The sequence below is a fragment of the Dipodomys spectabilis genome, unplaced genomic scaffold (genome assembly GCF_019054845.1).
Source record: "Dipodomys spectabilis isolate Male_0828 unplaced genomic scaffold, ASM1905484v1 ptg000175l, whole genome shotgun sequence".
Classification (NCBI taxonomy): domain Eukaryota; kingdom Metazoa; phylum Chordata; class Mammalia; order Rodentia; family Heteromyidae; genus Dipodomys; species Dipodomys spectabilis.
In genome coordinates, this window is record NW_024870852.1 from 19,932,906 (window position 1) to 19,955,742 (window position 22,837).

The 22,837-nt window shown below is 41.8% G+C and overlaps 2 protein-coding genes across 2 annotated transcripts; both read right to left on the bottom strand.

The window, feature by feature from the left end:
• Positions 1 to 1,246: 1,246 nt before the first annotated feature.
• On the bottom strand, positions 1,247 to 2,564 carry LOC122120301 (heterogeneous nuclear ribonucleoproteins C1/C2-like). Its single transcript, XM_042694515.1, has one exon. It carries the CDS (start codon positions 2,415 to 2,417, stop codon positions 1,533 to 1,535), a length of 885 nt encoding a protein of 294 aa, XP_042550449.1. The 5' UTR covers positions 2,418 to 2,564; the 3' UTR covers positions 1,247 to 1,532.
• A 1,650-nt stretch (positions 2,565 to 4,214) lies between these two features.
• On the bottom strand, positions 4,215 to 6,661 carry Slpi (secretory leukocyte peptidase inhibitor). The gene is made up of 4 exons (XM_042694701.1): positions 6,548 to 6,661; positions 5,586 to 5,747; positions 4,965 to 5,114; positions 4,215 to 4,396 (listed from the first exon to the last, which is right to left on the bottom strand). The coding sequence occupies exons 1-4, from the start codon at positions 6,630 to 6,632 to the stop codon at positions 4,392 to 4,394; spliced, it is 402 nt and encodes a 133-aa protein (XP_042550635.1). The 5' UTR covers positions 6,633 to 6,661; the 3' UTR covers positions 4,215 to 4,391.
• Positions 6,662 to 22,837: the final 16,176 nt, after the last annotated feature.

Here is a 22,837-nt window from a genome sequence, read left to right on the forward strand (position 1 = left end):
TTTTGTTTTTGTCTTGCCAATTATGGGGCTTTAAGTCCCAGCCTGGGCACTGGCCCTGAGCTCTTCAGCTCAAAGTGAGCACTCTACCACTTGAGCCATAGCACTACTCCGTTTTCTGGTGGTTAATTACAGATAAGAATCACAGACTTTCCTGCACAGGCTGGCTTTGAACCATGATCCTGAGATCTCAGCTAAGATTTCAGGCGTGAGCAACCATTGCTTGATCCACTGTCCTTTACAGATAAAAAAGAACCTATGAAAGCCTTATAAACATGACTGAACTTTGGTCTACTGTAGTAGATAGAGTTGGGGGAAAAAAATGCCTGCACTGCAAACTCCAATGAATCTTAAACCCGAGGAATATATGTCTGCATAAACTGTTAACTGTCTCCCTTGCTGCTGTATTAAAAAAGTGAAGCATAAAACATCAAGTAGCTGGACTTTCAGAACTAAGCATTAGAATTTCGGTATTTCATACTAGATCTACCCTTAAGACAGCTGGATGCTACCTGGCACTATGACAAAAATGGGATTAGGGCTGCAATTAGAGGGGGCAAAGGTGAAGAGGTTAAGAAAGACTTGGCTAAGTACAAGATCATTCTAAGGAAGCTACATGCATAATCCTCACAATGTTTTAGAAAAGAGAGAGCAAATGCTTTTCCTATTTTCACTGAACTCTGAGGCAGAGTTCAGTAAAAAGATTACACTAGAAAAACAATTTTAACAGTGTATGTTGATAGACATGACGAGACAAATGTATTTAGCACAATCTAAAGATTTTGTGGAGGCCGCTGCAACAAAACAAGGAATTTGAAGTAAATAGTTATAAAATACAAAAATAAAAAACCAGGTGTTTTTTTTTCTCCAAATTCCTGGTTTAATAAGGGCTTGTTTATTTTTTGAGAAAAAAATGTCCCAAACATCAGGCTGTTCACAAAAATAACCCACAGTATCAACTTTAGAAAACAAATATTAAGACTAGTACACTAATTATTTTTCTAAAGGATGCATCTGACATGCCAACTCTCATTCACAAAAATACATTGTTACATTTCTGTTTAACATCCCCACACAGCACTCTCATGTGGGGCATGACACAAAGATTTCTAACTTAAAGCTGCTATCCAGTGCTACAACTAAATGCATGAGATTGCCTTGGCAGTTAGGGAAGCAAATACTAAAATTTTGTATGAATGGAAAGAACTGTACTCCCTGCATAACAAGAGATTATTTTGGAGACAGTTGATAAAAACCATACATCCTTTTTATTGTTAAGTCATAAAGAGGTATCAAAATTAAAAGCAAAAATTACAGGGTAAGACTTAACAAAACTATCAGGAGCATCAAAGGAAGTGAAAATGGAACTAGGCACAGGGCAATATGAATTAATGAACATGGGAAGGACAAGGATAGAGAGAACAGTGAGCATGTGCTGAAGATACTAGGGGAGAGGATCTGGTGAAATTTTGATCTTAAGACATGCGCCTAGGTAAAGAAATAATGGGATAAGATCCCTAAGCCCCACTATGTGCTTAAGAGTCATCCTCGCCATTGGCGCTGTCTCTGTCATCCTCTCCTTCCTCAGCCTCTTTTTCATCATCCTTGATCAACTCCAGCTGGTCTTCCCCCCGATCTTCATTATCATCATCATCCAGTAGGTCCCCCTCCTCAGCAGAATCATCTGCACCCCCCTCAGACTCCATCTTGACATTAGTCTCATCTTTCTTCAGGGAGCTGCTGCTCTGTTCTTCTTCTGACTTCTCATTCTTCACTTCGACTGCTTGTTTGCTCTGCTCCTTTTCAATTTTTTCCAGGCTGTCCAGCAAAGAATCCACTTTTTGTTTAATCTGGGTCAGTTCTTTCTTAATGGCTTGAAGATCATCACCTTTCAACTTTCCAGACTTGGAAGAAGATCGTCGCTGTCCACTCTTAGAATTGAAGCCACTTTTGCCCCTGCGTGAGGTGTTTCCTGATACACGCTGACGTTTAGAGGGCACCACAGCCCGAGCAATAGGAGGCGGTGGCGGCACACGTGCTGGATAACTGTACATCCTGTCATAATAATCTCGTTGAAAGTCATAGTCCAACTCAAATGAGGAGCCGTACATCTCCGCTGCAGATCGTTTCACACCTGCTTTTCCTCGATTCACTTTTGGCTCTGCAGCCAGATTAATATCTAAAACCTGGCCAGCAATCATTCTGCCATCCTCGCCTGCTACAGCAGCCCGAGCATTTCTCTCATTAACATACTGCACAAAGGCGAAGCCCTTATGAACAGAGCAGCCCACAATTTTCCCATACTTCGAGAAGATTGCTTCCACATCAGACTTCTTGACCACAAGGGTATTGAGATTCCCAATGAATACACGGGAGTTCATGGAACGAGGATCTGTCTTGTTGGTAACATTGCTAGCCATTGTGTCTGATAGTCTGGCTCCTCACAAAGCTGAAGGCGGGAGGGAAAAGAGATTCTATTCGAATCTCCTACTCCCAGGTTCTGTGAGAAGTCGACTGCTCCTCGAGGTCGGCAACGAGGATACAACCGTCCAGTCTTCGCCTCTTCAAAAAATGCTTGGGGTTATTTCTATCCTCATTTCCAAAGTGTCTACTGAAGTATCTTATTAATTTTTGCTTGGTGTCTTGCTTGTCATTTGATTATGGAGTTATAGAAGTTGTTTATATAATTCCAGCTGCAAATCCTGAAGGCATATAAATGTATCACAAGCATTTTCAAAAGAACTTTTCTTAAAAAAAAAAAAAAAAAAAAAAGCTCCTTCTGGGGATGGGTATACCTCTGAGGAAGAAAAAAAGGTACAGAGCAGTTTACTTTTATGAAACACTTACAAACCTTGATGAATTCTCTTTTTAACCTTTTATTTAGGATTATCACAACTATGGCCCTAGGAAAACACTTTGGCTCATGATTCTCTTTTCTTTTACTACCTATGTTTGTTTGTGCCATAACATTTTTGCTATATTACTGGTATTAGTCCACTATGGATGTATAAAAAGTATTCCAACTCTTAGCATTTTAAACCCATAAACCTTATCTCATAGTTTGAAGGTCAGAAATCCAGGAGTACCTTAGCTTGATACAACTGGGTGAAGGTTTCCCATGAGGTCAAGTCATTGCAAGATGGCTAGGTTCGTTCATGTGCTTGTTAGTAGGCCTCAAAGACATAGATAGTTCCTCATGCTGTGGGCCACTCCTCAGTTGACTTGAGTGCCCTTCTGAGCACAGAGAGACTGAGCATGCTCCTCCAAAGGAAGCTCAAGTGGCAAGCTTTTGCCACCTAATCTCACAAAGGTGCTAACCATCACTCCTACAAGGTCCCATTGGTCCAACAGACCAATGGTGGGAAAATGTGGGTGGGGACTCCACAAGGCTGTGAAGGCCTCGTGGTGAAGGTCCCTGGGGTCCAGTTGGGAGGGGAACCACCCCACCCATGGAATAACTGAGATGGTTCTCCTGCTTTTTCCTCTTCTCTGAAATAATTAACACATCCTGCTGCTGTTATGAGAGCCCTGGTAAACAGTAGTCAGGAATATTTTCTTAATTTAGTGACTATTTCCAAGAAATGATCAATGTATAAGTTTCTTTTTATCTTTCAATGATGGTGGTGGTGGTGATGATCTAACCAAATAGTCTCTTTCCTCTAGAATGGAATGGTACAGAGAAAAGTGTGGGGAAAGACTCTTGGCTATTCCCTGACTGTAAAAGTCTGGCTGTTCTTGTCCTTGCTCTAGGGAGCCACGAACAACATAAGCTTCAAGCAATACCAGCCAACAGCGTGTCACAAACATGACTCACCATGGCAATATTCTTATTTGAAGATAGGCAAGATGCTATCTTGGGGGAAAATACAGAAATGATAACTTCATAATCTCCCAGGAGGCATCATAGGGCTACAATGTGTGATAATGTCCTGTGGCTACACCACTGCTATTCATTATACAAATATTGCATCTTCTAATCATCTAAATCTTGGGAGGGGGGAAGTGATTTTGCTGCCATTTTTCAGATTAAGAAATGATAAGAGGTAGTACTGCTAGACTCATGATATAAACTCAAGGCCATCCAACCCTGAAAATTCCATCCTTCCACTCCATATATGTAGAAGGGAGGCCTCTTAATCCAAGCCTTCCCTCACTGCCTCTCACCCTACCCATACCTCAATGAATCACAGATACAATAGGAAGAGCATTTATTTGCTTGTTTGTTTATTTATGCACTGATTATCCATATTTCCAAAACGCCTCCTATGTGCCAAGCACTTGCAGAAACAAGATATTGGTGATAGAAACAAAGTATTCTTCAAAGGATCAAGCTTAGGATCAGAGAAGTAATTCCCAGACCCCACAAATCCACCGCCTCCTCCAAATAATGGGAATCAAGCTGCAATTAAAAAAAATAGATAAGGAAAAAAAGAATCAGATAAGAACTTTAGCATAAAGAACCAACCAAATCATTTCCCACAAAGAAGCCATCGAGATAGAGAGAAATAATAAGGTAGCAATGTGGCAAAACAGTTTTGGTATCAGGAGACTGACTTCAAGTCTTATTTTCACTGTAAAACTGAGAACACTGAACTAGATTGTCCTGAAATCCCACTCATTCTTTGAGGTTTGACCCAGGGTAGCATGACATAAATAACCCGAACAGCAAATACTTAGTATATATTGTGCTTTACAAAACACTGCATTATGTCTACTTTGCAGATAAGGGAACTGAGACGAAGAAGGGCTCTTTGTTTAATGAGCTGGAATAGAACCAAAGCCACAGGTGATCCCCTGGAAATCCCTGCCCAGAAACCTAGGGGAGTGCAATTGAATAACAAAGGTGCAAATCAGAGGCTCTGCATAGGGCAGGAGTCTCTCTACTCAAGTGTCTAGACTTCCACAGGGCTGAGTCTGAGAAGGAAGAGAGGAGGAGGGCTATCAATCAGTCCCAGCTCCCTCCTTACCTGACAAAGGAAGAACACAGGCTTTCCCACACATGCCTGGGCAGCACTTGTAGTTTCGCTCGCACTGGCTATCGGTCTCACAGAGGTTGGGAGGGTTAAGCATCAAACAATGAGCATCAACCACTGGGCACCTTCCAGACTTCTTATTTACTGGAGAGAGTAGAGCCACAAGTCAGAAGCCTTTACTGTTATAGAGCCCCACTCTGCTTCTTAGACCCAATCTCTATTGCACTCTGAGCAAGGAGGAACATGTCCTTCTCCTGTCCCCAGCAATACCACATCCTCTTAGCTAAAGCATCCCTTGAAATAGCACTTGGTTTCCATCAGAGCATATGGTCCTCGGCTGATACTGGTGACTAGCTGTTTAGTGCTGACTAGGTGAGCACTTAGCTATCTGAGGCACATATGATTTCCTGGAAGGCCATCCCGAGAGGCTAGCTGCTTCAGCCCAGGGGCTAACTGGCTCCACAAGGCAGCATGATGCCTTGAATGCCTGATACACTGGGATGGATAGCTTTTGGGAATGAAGAGGCCTGGAAAGACCTCTTCGTCTAGTCTTACGCCCCCAGATGCTGGGTCTTGAGGCTCCTTCCTCTCCACCTGGCTCTTCTACTAGCTCACCTGGTTTCGAGATGTCAACAGGATTTAGACATTTAATGCCACAATAGTCACGGCAACATTTCTGCTTGCCTGGACACTGCCAGTCAGACTTGCACTTGGGTTTCTCAAAGACAAGGCAATTGGCAGGTCTTCTAGAAGGGCAGGCTCCAGCTTTTACAGCTCCTGAAGAGAAGATCAAGAAGACGGAAGAGGGCTAGGTGCTTTGTAGTGACCATGAGTCTTGAATAAAGTACAACTTTCCAGGAAGGAGTGTCACCCTGGAGGCACAACCACAGATTTAAAGGGAAACGCCTGCCCCACCAGAAAAAGTGACAGACTGGCTCAAAACAGACATATGGGCAGAAAAAAAGTCATAAACTTAGGCTTCTAGTAAAAGACCTTTCACCCCAGGGCAAAAGCAAGATTATACAAAATCGTAGGGGAAGGTGGGAAGAGATACCTCTCAAGAGAAAGAAACAAAGCTGGGCACCTAGCTACTTAAGAGGCTGAGATCTGAGAACTGTGCTTCAAAGCCAGCCCAGGCAGGAAAGTTTGTGAGAGTCTTGTCTACGTTAAACCACCAGAAAACTGGAAGTGGTGTTGTGGCTCAAAGTAGTAGAGCAATCGCCTTGAGCTGGAGAGCTCAGGGACAATGCCCAGGCCCAGAGTTCAAACCCCAGGACTGACAAAAAAAAAAAAAAGATAAATAGAACCAGCAGAGGAAATGTAATCTGAAGCCAAAGACAGTGATGCAAAGACTAAAGGACAGGAACACAGAGAGAAAGGAAAAGGAGATGGTAATGGAGAGAGTGGAGGAGAGGACAGACCTGGCTTCATGGGGAAGCACTTCCACGAGCTCAGAACCCGTAGGGTAGGACATGTGTCCTACCTTAGCTTAGAGACATTATCTACATTATCTGCAGACACTCCCCATCACCATCAGGAGCCTCCAAATGCAAAGATTGGACTGGAGTCCAACTCACCCTTTTCAGAACCTTCCACAACCCAGGATGCTAGGATTCCCAGGGCAAAAAGCACCACCACAAGGAGGAGGCTGCTGGACTTCATGATGGAGGCTGGGTGGTTCTAATGACCAGTAAACCTCAGTATTTATACCTTGACTAGTGGGTGTGGCCCCAGCGGGACCTAAAACCCCAAAGGGTTTTAGCCCCTCCCTTTTGCTATTGCTTACGCAAGAAGCTTAATTAAGACACCGGATATCTTGCAATAAGGAAGGTAGTATTGGAATCCTTTTCATTTCAGGCAGCCTTACAAGGCCAAATGAGCAGTTGTCAGTGAAGGACTAAAAGGGGTCGGCTTGGCAGGTACCATTTTTCAAGACAGCTGTGTGAGCCCTAAACATGGCAAAGGTTTCCAGCCCGGCGGATAAAGGGCAGTAAGTGTCCATCACAAAGGGCCCACGTAGAGCCGGCACTGAAACAGGAGACTGGGAGTCTCGGCTGAGACTGTGTGTAATACATCCCTCCTTCTCACGGAATATTCCCGGACTCTCCAGGATTGTGAAATGCCTTCCTGATTGCTTAATGCACATCCATTTTCAAAAGTACATGTGTTATATCACTGACCCAACAGATATTTAGTTCCCACACCAAACTGCACCGTTACATCCCAGTGCCTATCTGCTCACTGAACCATGGAAAGAACTACCTAAACCAAGGAAAGACATGCAAGAAGAGCCTTCAGTAAATCTCTTTGGAGTTCAGTTCCCCACTTGTGAAATGGGATGATACAGTCAGCCCTTCTTGTGGAGTTATGACATTAAGAGTGTGAATAGACTCCAAAAAAATAAAGGCATTGTGCCCCCTTGCCACAGAAAGAAAATGGAAACATTTATGAGAGAAAGGGACAAACTACTCACCAGCCACTGTCATCAGCACTGAGCTAGGGTATGATGTTAGAGGCGTAATATGGAGTGGACGAAGGAGGAATACTTCCAGTCCCTAAATCCTCTACAGGTATCAGATAAGAGCAAAAACATAATGGCTGCCATGTATTAAAACTATTCTGAGTGCTATCCATTCTACACACATTGTGTCTCATTCCTGGAGACAGTCATTCTCTCTAGAACCCAGACTCCTCCAATTGCAAAGCCCACAATCATGTCACTATCATGGGACCTCTTAAGGCTTGGCATTCTGCCTTTCACTGATCAAATAGCAGATTTGTGGCAATTCAAACATGAAAGCAATAATGATGGTTCCACATGAATTTATTTAGTATTCTCCAGTCGGCTGGCAACAGACACTTGCATGCAGAAACCATTCAATGGTTTAGATTTTTGTAGGGATTGAAGAAGGAAAGAATTCTAGACACTGGGTAACTGTAGCGAACCTACTGTACTCTCTCCTAGCTGAAGAACTATACAGGAGGGGAGGAAAGAGAGGAAGGGAAGGGTCTGACTTGCAGCAGTGGCAAAGCACTGTCAGGTTTTTGTCCTCACTTCCTCTAACCAGGGCTTGGTTTGATTTTGCCCACCTAGCTCCCACACTACCCACCCATTGTTTTTCCCTATCCTTTTCAATGCCAAAAAGGTGTCTGGCATCATCTAAATATTTATTTCTTAAAGAGGAAAAAAAGAATGCTACTGCTAGTTTTTGATGTGATTGATGACTGGTGATTGATTGATTAAAAACCAACTCTTTCTCTTCAGGACAGAGCTCAGTGATCAACTAGATATATCTTCAGTGGGTAACCAGAGGAGGATAATGATGAATTTCTATTCATGACACTATTGACACTGAATCTTTAAGATTACAGAGTATCTCAGAGGTTATAGCGGACCAAACCCAGCAGGCTCCTTACCTATATACACGAAGTTGTATTGGAACATAGGCACGTGTATGTACGTCCATTCATTTCTCCATTGTCTTTGGCTGTTTTGCCACTACAGCAGCAGAATGGAATAGTCACAATAGAGACCAGAAGTATTCACTACAAAGCTTGAAATATTTCCTGTCTAGTCCTTTACAGAAAATATTTGCTGGTCCCTGATCTAGACCAAACCTCCAGCTTGCAATAAAAGAGACTGAATCCCTCAGAGAAGGTATGAGTCCAAAGTTACATTACATATTAATTATACAACATAAGAGTGAAATTTTCTCAAACAGGTGAGTCACCTGACAGGTGTTGATTCTCAGAACCTGTTTTTGCATTGGACATACATTCTTAGCTGGATCTCAACCTGAGGTTGACTCACTAAATCTACTTCACATGCTCTCTACTACCTTCTACCAAGTCATATAGATTAATATGTTCATGCATGCACAAATTACTTAATAATGTCTTGCCACTTGCCAAGGCATTGTGCTAGGCACTGAGTGTACAACAAATAGGATGCACAAAGCCAATACCACATGGTTGGTATAAAAAAAAACAACGATTTACTTGACTAAGTCTGAATTAGAAGAAAACCACTGAAACTTTCTGATCTTCAGTTACCTTATCTGCAAATGAAAGCCTTGCTTTCTCTTGTATCATACCCACGTCGGGAGGAGTGTTTGCCAAGTACTCAGCATAGGATCTGGTCCTATCAACCCAACAGACATTGTTTTTAACCGCACACACTTCCTGCATTCCCGAGGCACACAGGTTGCTGTCATCTACAGGCTCAAGCTTGGGTCTAGACCCAATCTACTCTGCCCCATTAAATGCTTTACAGAATCAGACTCCATTCATATTCTGTTATTTGCTTGTTTGGTCTAGAGATCTCTGGCTATGATAACCTTCTTATCTATTGTTTCTAGTACCACTTTGTTAATGCTAGTTACATCATTCCTTCAGGCCTCTGAACAGTGATGTCCAGGGATCTTTGTGTGATTCTTCCTCACTATCCACCATTTTGAGGTCAGGAAGGGGAACTTGGCAACAGGTGGCACACCAAGTATCAGGAGACCCAGGCACGAAGAAGGGCTACATTCTCTCCAGAAGCATCCACATACCTTTGGTAGAACAATAGTCAGTGAATTTTTAAAAGCCCCACGGTAGTTATGAGTGTTTTGGGTGTGACCTATAATCGCAGCACTCAAAAGGCTAAGTAAGGTATGCCTAGGCAGCATAGCAGGTTCCATCCAGACCAGCTGACTTCCAAAGGGAGACCCTGTCTCAGAACAAATGAGTAACATAAAAATTTTAAACATGGAAGATCTAGGGGTGGGATGCGGGAAGACTAAAGGAGGAAATATAGTCACTGGATACCATGTTGAAAATGAACTGTACAATTTGTTTCATTACGTGGCCTCTATAAAGGGGTGACACTATTGAAAAGAGAATGTACTCTTTACCTGATTTATATTACTGTAACCCCACTGCGCATCACCTTTATAATAATAATAATAAAATGTTAAGAAGGAAACAACTTTTTATCTTAAACAACATTTTCCTTGAACAAGGGACTTTGCATTTTTCATTTTGCCCTGGACCGCACAAATGATGTAGCCAGCACTGCGGGGCTCACGCTTCATTCACACAGGAACAGCCCTGTCTTTTTCCATCATCTTTCAGGACTGACCCTGGCCGAGTACCTGTCAATCATAGGCAAAAAAAAAAAAAAAAGAAAGAAAAGAACAGAAAAATTAAGGAAAGTGAATGGAAAGTTCTGATGGTTGATGGGTCATGGTCTAGAAAGTTCTGGGGGGAAGAGACAGAGATAGAAGACAGGATAGCCACACCCACCCACCAGGAATCTGCTGGGTGACTGCCTTGGATGTTGGCAGTGGGGGAGAGGTCAAGAGTGGGGGGAAATACCACAATAGAAAGAAAGGAAGCACTTTATTAAAAATGAACTATGCAGCTTTTGGGTGGGGATGGGAGGGAAAAGCTGAGAAAGAGCAAGGGAAGGGAAGGTATACTCTTCACCTGACTTGTGTAACTGTAACTCCTTTGTACATCACCTTTATAATAGCAATAAAAAATTAGGAAGGAAGGAAGGAAGGAAGGAAGGAAGAAAGAAAGAAAGGAAGGAAGGAAGGAAGGAAGGAAGGAAGGAAGGAAGGAAGGAAGGAAGGAAGGAAGGAAGGAAGGAAGACCAGAAGCCATTGAGTCTCCATCCAGCCTGGGCTTCACTGCTCCAGTGCTACTATGATCCCAGCTAGCCTTGAGTCTTGGAAAGGAACACAGATAATTTTGAAGAGGACACTCCAAAGCACAGGGCCCTGAAATATGAGGTCCACAGCTGAAGTCTCAGCTATTCATGTTTAAGGGAGATGTGAATCAGGCCTCCCTGTCCTGACAGCAGGTACCATCTAATCATTAGTTTAAATTTGCTTCATTTCTCAGCCTCAGAAGAAGGAAGGAAGGAAGGAAGGAAGGAAGGAAGGAAGGAAGGAAGGAAGGAAGGAAGGGAGGAAGGAAGGGAGGAAGGGAGGGAGGGAGGGAGGGAGGGAGGGAGGGAGGGAGGGAAGGAGGGAGGGAGGGAGGGAGGGAGGGAGGAAAAAAGGAAGGAAGGAAGGGAGGCAGGGAGGGAGGGAGGGAGGAAGGAAGGAAGGAAGGAAGAGAGGGAGGGAAGGAAGGAAGGAAGGAAGGAAGAGAGGGAGGGAGGGAGAGAGGGAGGGAATCAGAATCAGAATCTTGCAGGAGGGCAAGATCTCCTGGCTCATTGCTTTTTTTTTTTTTATTGTGAAAATACTGTACAGAAGGGTTACAATTACATGGGCAAGGTAATGAGTACATTTCTTATCAAGCATTGTAGCCTCCTCCTTTGTTTACCCTTCCCATCCCTTCCCAGTCTCCCCCTGCCCCCTGGCTCATTGCTTTGTATATGAGGTAGCACTTCCTTTCTCTAGGCTTCAGTTTCCTCCAATGTCCCATGATAATAATAACTATGACTCTAAGAAACAATTTTCCCTTAATTTTCCCAGATCTTAAAACTCATCCCAAGTGGATCAGTCAACTGTCTGACTTTTCAGTTGCCTTCATAACTTAGCTTGAACAAAACGCATACAACATTCAATGGTGTTTTAAAATTAAAACAGAGAGAAAGAATCCTGAAGACCCAGAGTAGTATCTAGATGTGGTGGAAAGGTAGTGAGGAGGGAAACTACTAAATACAAACAGAAAGAAGAGACCAAGAACGAGATGACAAAGGGAGGGTCAGATGATTTCTATCATCTCTGGCAAACAACAGGTAGCAACCAGAACCCTGCTCACCTTAGAGATGATTAAGCTAACCACTTCCCTCCACCCAAGAAAACTCAAATTTTACAAGGTTTGAACTTCCTCTCCATCTACTCAGAACAGTCCTAATAAAACTAGAAAAGTTGAACTGTTCCTTGTGTTCAAATGTAAATTATAGGGTCTGACAGTAAAGTAGAAGCTGGGTAAGGATCAAAATCCCCATCAAAGAAATGATGGAAGATCTCAGATGTCTTCTTATTCACATCCTGTCCAAGAGATGGTGGGTTCCAGAGTCCATTTCTCAAAGGCTGAGAGTATTTCTCCCTAGGAGTAGGCATTTGTTTACCCCAAGGTTAATGAAACAGTCTGTGACATGTCAAGAGAGAATGCTTTTTCTGATAAAAACAAAGACAAGTGTTGGATGTTGAGAAATTGTCCACATGGCTACTAGTGAGGGAGGTCGGGGAGGACTAGGAAAAGAAAAGAAAACTACATAATTAAAGTCTAGAAGAAAACTAGAAGCAGCCATGAAAACTTTCCTCCAAATCATTAAAATCTCCTGTCACCTGGCTGGGTTAAAAGATGAGGTTCTGCAAACATTATAGACAAAAATTAGATGCATGTGGTTTTACCATGTAAGAGCCCTGTTACGTAGAGGATTTATAATCACCATTGTTAACTTTTGTTGGAGAAGTTTTTTTTTCAGCCAATTAGCATGTCAAGCCCCTTGTATGTTTTATCCAATTTAATCCTCACATGATACTGAACAGATGTTAATGTCATCTTGATTTACAAATGAGAAAAAAAATGCATCTTGGAGAAGCTTTCTTCCAAGAATGACAGGAGGTATCAGGATCTTAGATGGAGCGTTTGATTCCTAAAAACTTTCTTGTGTCCAAGTCTGGGGTCAGTGGAGAGCACCACAATGAGGCCATATCTGTGATCCAAACAAGGCAGGAAACCTTAAAGGCAGTGGAGGCTCTCACTTGGGAGTGTTTATTTTGATCACCAGGCTCCCCACTCAGAAGACTAAGCTAGAATCCCTGCTTCCCACTGCCCTAAGACTTGTCTCTTCTCTGATCCTTGATTTCCCATTGGTGACATCAGAGCATTGGAAGAGATAACCGTTAAAGGTCCTCAATCTAAGATTGAGGCTGTGATTTGAACTCAGAACCCAGAGAGCCAATTTTCCTGAAGAATAATCCCAGAAATATACTTGTACTCAGAACATCCTTGGGGATAATCTCATTTTTAAGAGAAAGAAATGGAACCTCAGAGAATTTAGCCCATTTGCCCAAGATAACCAAAAAGAGAGTGGGAGAGAAAATTATTCTCCAGGAATAAACATAACAGGATATATAACATCACATCATCTCATAACATAACATAACATGCACATACACAGTCTCTAAAATCTACCTACTTTTGGCTACTGAAATCTACATTCCCATCAATTCTCATTCAAACACTTTTCAAACCACCAATGCCGTCATAAAACTTACCCAATCACGTATGCACACAGACACACACACACACACACAGAGACACACAGACACACACACACACACACACACACACACACACACACACAGAGTATCATCTCCCTTTATCGCACATTTATCTCCACTTCTGGGAAAGTAGTTCTCTCCACTAAATCTAGATAGGGCTCCTTATGCTCCTTATAGATTAATTTTAAAAAGTTTAACCACTTCAAATGTACCCAATATAAAATGATAGAATATGAACAAAACTGTAATTTAAAAAAAAATCCTCCTCTTTGCAGAAAAGAAAGATAAGCATTATTGTCCTGGGACATGTGTTCTGTCCTGCTAAGACCAGCATGTGAGGACTGTCTACCTGGTGGTGGCAGAGCTTCCTGGTACATGGAATCAGGACAAGCCAGTTCTGCTTTCCAGCAGCCTCATCCTTGCCTACTACCCTCCACAGCCACATCTCAGAGATCCTCTTTTCTTGGGAGGGAGGCAGGGTACATGGTTTCAGGAACTCAGTTCCCATGGGAGCCATAGGACCTGGGGATGGAAGCTATCAGCAGCCAGAGTTGGTAAGACTTGAGATTCTTGTTTTGTTAGCTCCTGGTCCATGTAACTCAAGGAAAAGCATTAGTTAGCAGCTATATTCAGAAATCTCATCTAATCTGGCTTGTCTTTTATGTGTTCTGTTTAACTGTAAAAGTATTCTCTTAATCTGAAGTTACCTGCCTTCACTTATTTCTTTTTTTGGGGGGGGGGGGCGGTTGTAGGTCCTGAACTCTGGGCCTGGGTGCTGTCCCTTAGCTCTTCAGCTCAAGGTTAGCGCTCTTCCACTTGAGCCTCAGTGCCACTTCCGGCTTTTTTTTTTTTTTTTTGCTTTTTGCTTATGTGGTGCTGAGGAATCGAACCCAGGGCCTCATGCATGCGAGGCAAGTGCTCTACCACTGAGCCACCTTCCCAGCCCGCCTTCACTTATTTCTGAAAAATATTGCCACCCTATCCCCTGCCCTTATCTCTTTTGAATAGTGCTTCTCTGCCATTCTCTGTTTTCTTTCTGGAATTTTCATTAAAATTACTTTCTACTCTCCTTGCTTTGTTTCATCTCTTATTTTTTTCCTCTTCTTCATCTCCTTGTGCTATGATTAGGATACGTTACTTATGTCTAGTTTCTCATTAACTCACTAGTTTTCCTTTAAACTCCATCCAATCTAGACTTCACTTATATAATGGGATTTTATTTCAATAATCATTTGTTTTCAGGATTTTTATTTCATTCTTTTGTATTTGTCCATCTGGTAAATCTGAATAGTGTCTATATTTTTGTCTGCTAGTAGTTTCATAAATTAAGGCTAATAATCTTTTAACCAATTGTTAGGAATCTTCATGCCCTGAAACAAGGTAGATTCAAGGGATACCTCAAACAGAATAATTCCTTAGAAAGGCAAAATCATAGTTCAACAAAAATGAACACCAGGATAGTATGGGGCCAAGGGAGGGGTAGATGAATGAAGAGAAGAAAGGGGGAGAATGTAGTAAAAAAAAAAATTCAATGTATAGCCTACAAAATTAAGAATGAAGAGAGAGAAGGGGTAGGTTGGGGGAGATGGATGAGAACATGGAAATGCTGATGAGGACACATTGTATTCATAAACTGCTTTGTTGAACAGCAACTCCTTTGTACAACTACTCCTTTGTAATTTAAAATAAAATTTAAAAGAAGGAAGAAAACTAGAACCAATCAACAATAAGCTCCTGACAATAGTTTTCTTGTTTTCCTTTCTCCTTTAAATAAGATTCAAATTATCAATGAGTTACCCAATAAGTGATACTTCCATATTCATTGATTGTTAAGGTCTTCTCTAATCAATCATTCCAAACAAAAACAAAAACCTTACAAGTTATAGATTTGTGAAGAAAGGAAATATGTATGACCTGTGATATTGTAGGCATGGACACAGGAGCACCTCTGTTCTTGTTTTTTCTTTGTTTGTTTATCATTTCTTCATTGGTTACTGAGGAAGGCTGAGCTTAGCTTTAATTCCTGGTCCTCATATCACCACCCAGGAGAGAGGGGCTAGAAGCACTTTAACACCATTCCTGCTGACTTATGAGCTACTTACCACCCACGTTTTTCAGGAAACACCTGTGTTCCTCAGTTTAGAGCTGCCCATGCTTCTGATATGCTGGTGTATACAGTCCTAGGGACTCTGAACTCTCTGTCTCTGAGCAGCTAGTAATGGCAGCTGAACTTGAACACTCATGAGTGTGGATAGAAAAATGGATTGGATTCTTTCTATTCCTAGCACAGCCATGGCTGGTGATTTCAAGAAGTATCTGGCGGGGACGGGGGGGGGGGGGGGGGGGGGGAGGTGGAGGGAGATGGGAAAGGATGAGAAGGGAAAATAAAGAAGGAAGCAACAATGCTTGATATGAAATGTACTCATTATCCTGCCCATGTAATTGTAAACCCTCTGTACGGTATTTTCACAATTAAAAAAAAAAAGTATCTGAAGCAGAAAGCAGCTCCCAAGCATGAGATGCTGGACAAACTGAGTGATATGCTTGCTCCTCGTCCATCCATTGGTTCCTATAGGCTGAGAGAATGCCTCAGGCTGGGAGAATGCTTACCTCACATCATTTTCATAAGAAGCAGACTTGAGTACACCGTGACATGACATGAAGTAAAGAAAATTTGCATACAGTGCTTCATTGAGATTGATGGTAAAGCCAAGACAGATAGAAGCTGCCCTGGTTATACCAGGTCAACCTGGTTTCAGGATGTCATCAGCACTAGGACTGAGTACAGGCTCCATCTGATCTATGACACCAAGGCTTACTCTGCTATTCCTTGTACTACATCTGAGAAGGCCACGTACAAGTTTTGCAAAGTGAGAAATGTCTTTGTGAGCACAAAAGGAATCCTTCATCTGGGGACCCATGATGCTCATACCATTTACTACCCTGACCCCTCGTCAAGGGAGTGACACCATCCAGATGGATCCAGTGACTGGCAATCAGTCTTGAAAAATAGTGCTACCATGGTTGACACTGAAAACCTGGGTATGGTGGCTAGAGGCGCTAGCTTGGGAAGACCTGGTCTGATCACCCACAGAGAGAAATGTCTTGGCTCTTTTGAGGCGATTCACAGGAAAGCGGCCAACAGCAATAGATTTGCCACCCTGCTTTCCAATAAATCTTAGGTTTCTATTGCCTGAGAAAAAAGGGAATCTGCCTTACCACTGCTGAACAGAGAGAGACAAGAGGCTGGCAGCCAAGAAGAAATGGTCTCTATGTGACTCTGGACATATGAATTAAGGAATTTTATTTAGTTAAAAATGATGTGGTATGGGCTGGGAAGGTGGCTCAGCGGTAGCGCTTGTCTTGCATGCATGAGGCCCTGGGTTTGATTCCTCAGCACCACATAAGCAGAAAAATCCAGAAGTGGCACTGTGGCTCAATTAGTAGAGTGCTAACCTTGAGCTGAAGAGCTGAGGAACAGCACCAAGGCCCAGAGTTCAGGCCCCACGACCAACAAAAAAAAAAAGATGTGGTATGATTTTTAAAAAGAAATAAAGGAAATGGAATGGGACCTGATATCTTTCATCTTTGACCTAATTATAATTGTTTCTTATCATAAAATCATACAGTGTTGACACTGAAATGTCCTTCAGAAGTGATTTAGACCAACCTTTTACACTGGTAAGAAAAGAGTCCCACAAGAAAGGGGAATCCATTCAAAGTCACATAATAAATTAATTATCCTGAGTGAGAAGGCATGTCTGGACATCTAGTCATTCCCAAGTGACCTGAGAAGCATGCTCTGTTTGAACTTATCTCTCCTAACCTGAGTGAGGGCCTGGATTCCAGCATCCTGCCTCTCCTCCTATAGTGAAAAAAATCAATTTAAAATCAATGACAAAAAATATAGTTTTCAATCACACGGTCAATCACAAAAATAAGTTCCATCATGCTTATATGATGGGAGCAAACAAGTTAAAAGAGAAGGGAATTCTTATACAAAGTTACAAAATTGATAACTGCCTTGGAATAATGCTTTCTATATATTAAATGCAGAAATACTTTCAATGGAAGTCCTAAAACTCATACTTATTGTCCTTAGTTTGGGGTAAACTTAGATCCCTTAAGTCCGTATTATTGAATAATACACAGAACCTATTTTGGCCATGTTTTGGGTATAAACTCATCCTAAATCTATTCTCTCAATGCTTGAAAATTTAGCAAAATGATTAGGAGTTGCTAGGTAATATGACCAGGAGTCTAGATAGGAATTCAAGAAATACCCAGACAAGAACTACTACTTTTGAGTTTTCTTCATCTCCAATAGGCAAGAAGAGTATACATTGAGTAAGATCTTCCATCATATAGGGTGAGTGTATTCTTTTTAATTCTGCTAGAGTATCTCTTAGATAACTATGATTTTTAGGGGGGGAGGTCTCCTAGGCCAGTTTCTATAGTTCTTTAGACATACTATTTCCCTACAAGTTAAACATTACTCTACATTTAAAGAACAGTGACAGCAAATCCTTGGCCCATACTTTGATGTTATCTAAGGATCAACAGATGTCCAGGGTTATGAAAAATTATAGAAAGATTGCTGATAGGGGAGCTTCTTAGGACCAGTGTTTATTTAGTTCTTTTTCCTCAAATGGTTGACATCAGCAGTTAATGTCTTCCAAAGCCATTTTCTTTAGAATTTATAGCACTGGGAAAAGGAAAAAAGAACAAAGAATAACTTTACAAGGGGCAGTTTGCAAAGTAGAGCCAATCTAAAAGAGGTTGTGTAAAACACATGGAATGGTCCTTATTGCTGTTACAAAACTAACGTTGAGCCAGGCACCAGTGGCTCACACCTGTAATCCTAGCCACTCAGGAAGCTGAGATCTGAGGATCATGGGTCAAAGCCAGCCAGGGCAGGAAAGTCTATGAGACTCTTACCTCCAATAAACTACACAAAAAATTGGAAGTGGCACTGTGGCTCAAGTGCTAGAGTGCTAGCCTTGAGCTGAAGAGCTGAGGGACAACACCCAAGCCCAGAGTTCAAGCCCCACCACCAACAGAATAATAATAATAATAAACTAATATAGAAACAAAATACAGACAACATGGTAGAATCCACAAATCCGTTCAACCAACATCTACAAATTACCTTTGGGGTGGGGGTACCTCTCGTATCACTGGAACATTAGAAGCTACATGTTTTAAGTCCTCTCTGAAGCTGTGGAGGGGGAAGGGCTATGACTTAGATTTTACTGTTCAGATGCATTCTCACAGTGTTGAACCAAGACAGAGTTAGAAGGGAAACAGACCTCAATCACCTAATTTGCATAGTGATCTGTAGGTGAATCTCTAGCTAGTAATTTCTTGAATTACCACCAAGGCAATGTGACCATGGGGTGAGAATAGGTGGTGTATTTCCAACATTTCATTTACAGTTTCTTCCCCAGCCCTTTGAGTAATTTTATAGGCTTATAATCCAAATAAGAAATCATCTTTTATTTAAACCAACCATAGTTGGTTTTACAACTAGCCCTTAGCCAATATAGAAGATAGGAAAGGTGTAGAGACTTGCCTAAAGTCAGTCTGCCAGTTGATGGCAGAGCTGAAGTTCAAATCCACACATGTGATCTCTTGCTCCTACCCACTCTTCAGCCCCTCACTCTTAGGGACCCTGATCACAGAGGACAGGGTGAAGAGAAATTCTTGGTGAACCCCTACAGAGCCCTGTTTTAGTTGCCTCCTCTTTGTATCATAGGTGAAGGAAGGATTTCTACTGTAGAGTTAGTAGCCTGGCTTTTGACACTCAGCATGGCACAGACCAATAACCATTTATCAGCTGCATGTGCTCAGAGCCTACAGGAGGACACCAGTGCCAAACACAGCCACGTAGGAGTTATACTCAGGAGCAGAGTAAACCCACTGAAGTCACATTATCAAGAAAGAGTATCCTCTGGTTCCCATAGGATTGTCTTAGCTGAATAGTTCCATCAGGCGACAAAGAACTAAATCTCACTACTCAGGGATAAGCAAAATGTGGGTCTGGTACCTTGGTTAGGGAGGTTGCTTTGATAGGGATTTTATCTGTGGGAACAAAGTGGAGAGAGACAACTGAGATTAGAATAATTCACATCCTCCTGAATTGATTATATCAAGTGCCAAGATATTGCGTGATGTTGAATCTTAATCTTAGGTCTTGCACCATAGCACATTGGGCAAAAATGGTTAAGGTGATGGAAGAAAGTGTTGAAGGTAGAAATATTGGGAAGATTTTCCCCCCACCCCCCCCCCAACACACACAAGGGTAAATAGATGATTTCTTTTTTCTTTTTCTTTTTTTTTTGTTGGTCATGGGGCCTGAACTCTGGGCCGGGTCACTGTCCCTCAGCTCTTCAGCTCAAGGCTAGTGCTCTACCACTTGAGCCACAGTGCTACTTTCGGCTTTTTCTGATTATGTGGTGCTGAGGAATGGAACCCAGGGCCTCATGCAAGCACTCTACCACTGAGTCACCTTCCCAGCCCCAGCAGATTATTTTTTATTGATAACCAGGCACCTGAGGTAGTGGTCCTAAGCAAGTTACGCAAGGCCAACCTCTTTTGGGTCATTCACAGCGGAAACACAAGTCCTTGCTTGCCATACTAGAAGTTGCCTTTAGCATTTTGACCTTTCTTTTCCCAGTTGTTTGGGCTTAGCATTATAAACCCATCTCCAGTACTTCCAGGCCTTCACACATGCCATAAGCCATCCTTGTTGCTACACCTTTGTTCTACCACTTCCCAATGGGATAGCCTAAGGATTACTTTCAGGGAAAAAACAATCACCTTTTGGCTATTGTTGAATTTCCCTGACCATACATCCAAGCAATGGCATGGGCTTGTAACCAAAGCCAAGTATCTTGAAATACAGATGTAAAATTATTTATTCTGGTAAACCCTTGATGTATGCTTTTGATCGAATCATTCACATCTTTCTTTAATTCTGAGAGGGGAAAAATTTCCCCATTCCTTCTTTAAATATCCTCTCTTGCTCTTTTCTCTCTTTTTGGAACTCCAGATGGATGGATTTGCATTCTCTTATTTTCCACGTCCATCTGCTCCTAATTCATACCCACTTGGTTTTATTTTATAACCTCAATGTTCTCTTTTTATGGATGTTATTCCTTCTATCCCCATAAGAGCCTTAAAATTTGTATTTCAAAGTGATTTTGCAGGGGGGTATGGGGGAGTTGGGAATTGAGCTATTTGCATCTTGTCTTGAGTGAATTCATCTCCTAATTGTTACATTTGTTGACCATTGCTTCAAAGGGCTCTTCATCAAAATGTCTTTTAAAAGACTGGAGCCTCCTACCACAATACAATTATTTTTCTCTCTGTTGAGTTACCCGTGAAATTAAATTAGTAGAGTATAGCAACTGAGCAAGTTATACCAGGATCAGAGTAGTGTTTTTTTTTTTTCAGAAACATAAATCTTACATGTTGCAATACGTAGACCGTGAACTGATGGCAAACTACCCATGAGAATTTTCTCCCTGGGCAGACCTCAATGCCAGCTGGATGTTTTATTTAGCGTGCAGAGCAGGGAAAGATGTGCCAATGGAACCTGCCTGGGGGGAGAGTTGTTGCATTAAAATAGGTTTCCCACAGCCAAGCATTTGTGTATCAAGAGAGGCTAGGAGCAAGGTACATTATATGCATGTGTGGAAACGTCATAATGAAACTGCTCACTTTGTACAATTAATATATGTTAATAAAAAAGAGATTAGGAAAGGGCACAGAATTCCATCCTTCTTAAAAATAAAGTTATAAGGAAAATACTGTACGTTCCTTCCAGCTATTACTTCTTTTCCCCGTAAGAGTCGATATCTCTTTGAATCTAGGAAAATAAAAATAAATTTCCCAGAACTAGATCTGATGTGGTGTTGATGAATTGTGTTTGGGGCCTAAAATTTAGGACAGCTGAAAACCCCTTTTGATCGGTCTGTAGATATCTTGATTTTCTAACACCTCTGCCTCATGGCTGTAGTTTTTTAATGTATTTTATTATGTTTAGGTAGTTGTAGAAAGGGTGTCAATTCAACATGTCAGTGTATGAGTAGAAAACACCTTGACCAATGTCACCCTTCTCCTGATTCCCACCCCCATCTCTCCTCACCACACCCATTGCCCTCAGCTTTCCTAGTTCCATTTTCATATATACACATTGGGTATGATGACTACAATCTCCCGCCCTTCCTCTCTTTATTCATCTACTTCCAACTCTTAACCTACCCACTATATACACCTTCGGTTCCAGCTTCCTGGTATACATTCGGTTCACCTGTAAGTCAGTGGCTCAAAAGAGTTACACCACTGGAATTCTACCCTGCTTATATCTTATTAGTTAATACATTTGTATACTGTGCATATGATCCTGTATATATTCATATATATGTAATAAATTAGACCTAACTTACACATACGAGAGAAAACATGCGGCCTTTGTCTCCCCGAGCCTGACTTACTTCACTTAACGTGATTTTTTCCAAGTCTATACATTTCTCTGCAAATACATGCTATCATTCTTTCTGATGGATGAGTAAGAGTCCATTTTCTACATAATTCTTTTTCTTAATCCATTCATTCATTGAAGGGAATCTGGGCTGTTTCTATAACTTTGTGATGATGAATAGTGCAACCATAAACATGCTTGTGCAAATGGCTTTAGTATCTTGACTTGTAATTTTTTGGATAATTGTCATGGCTAGTGTTAAAATAACCGAAATTGGCTCTAGCTCAAGAAAATAGACTCCCTTGATTTTGTCAGCTGAGTAAAACAGTCCCATTTCTAGTTCTGTGTTGTATTATTTTTACATGTATGCTTTTCTATTTTTGCTTGCAGACTTCCTTAGATTGAAAGGTTTTTGTATTCCTTTTCTGTCCCCATTCTCCTGGTGCATTGCTGGTTTGTAATCCCCTCCCTGTAGTTCTCCAGTACCTCCAGGCCAGAACCAGATTGCATATTAGCAGCTCAGAGCTATTCTGACTCCTAGGTTACAATTGCTTCTAAAACAATAGTATGATCACAGCAGAAGGGTTTTTCAAGATTTGGTTAGGTCAAGTCAACCACTGCTCAGAGGAAGGACACTGAGACGCTGAAAGAAAGGGCTTAGCCTGAGTCACCTACCAGGTCATGGGCCCTGTTCTTTTCTTCCACACCCATCTTTGAGGTAGGATATAAATGTGGGGGAAAGAGAAGTTTAAAATAGTAATTATTAAAAGGACAAGACTCTATGGGCGCTGATGGCTCATAATCGTAATCCTAGCTACTCAGGAAGCTGAAATCTGAGGATCATGATTCAAAGCCAGCCCAGACAGGAAAGTCTACCTCCAATAAACTACTCAGAAGAAGCCAGAAGGAGCGCTGTGGCTCAAGCGATAGTGCACTAGCCTTGAACACAAAGAGGCTCAGGGACAACACACAAGGCCCTGAGTTCAAGCCCCAGGATTGGCAGAAATAAATAAATAAAAAAATAATACTCAAAAATTAAAGCTAGAAGCAAGGAAGTGAAAGAGCGGAAAAATCAGATCCACAAGCTCTTCCCCCATTTCCTTCGCCACTCAGGCATTGAGTTACAAGAAAAGGGGAACTGCAGGGGC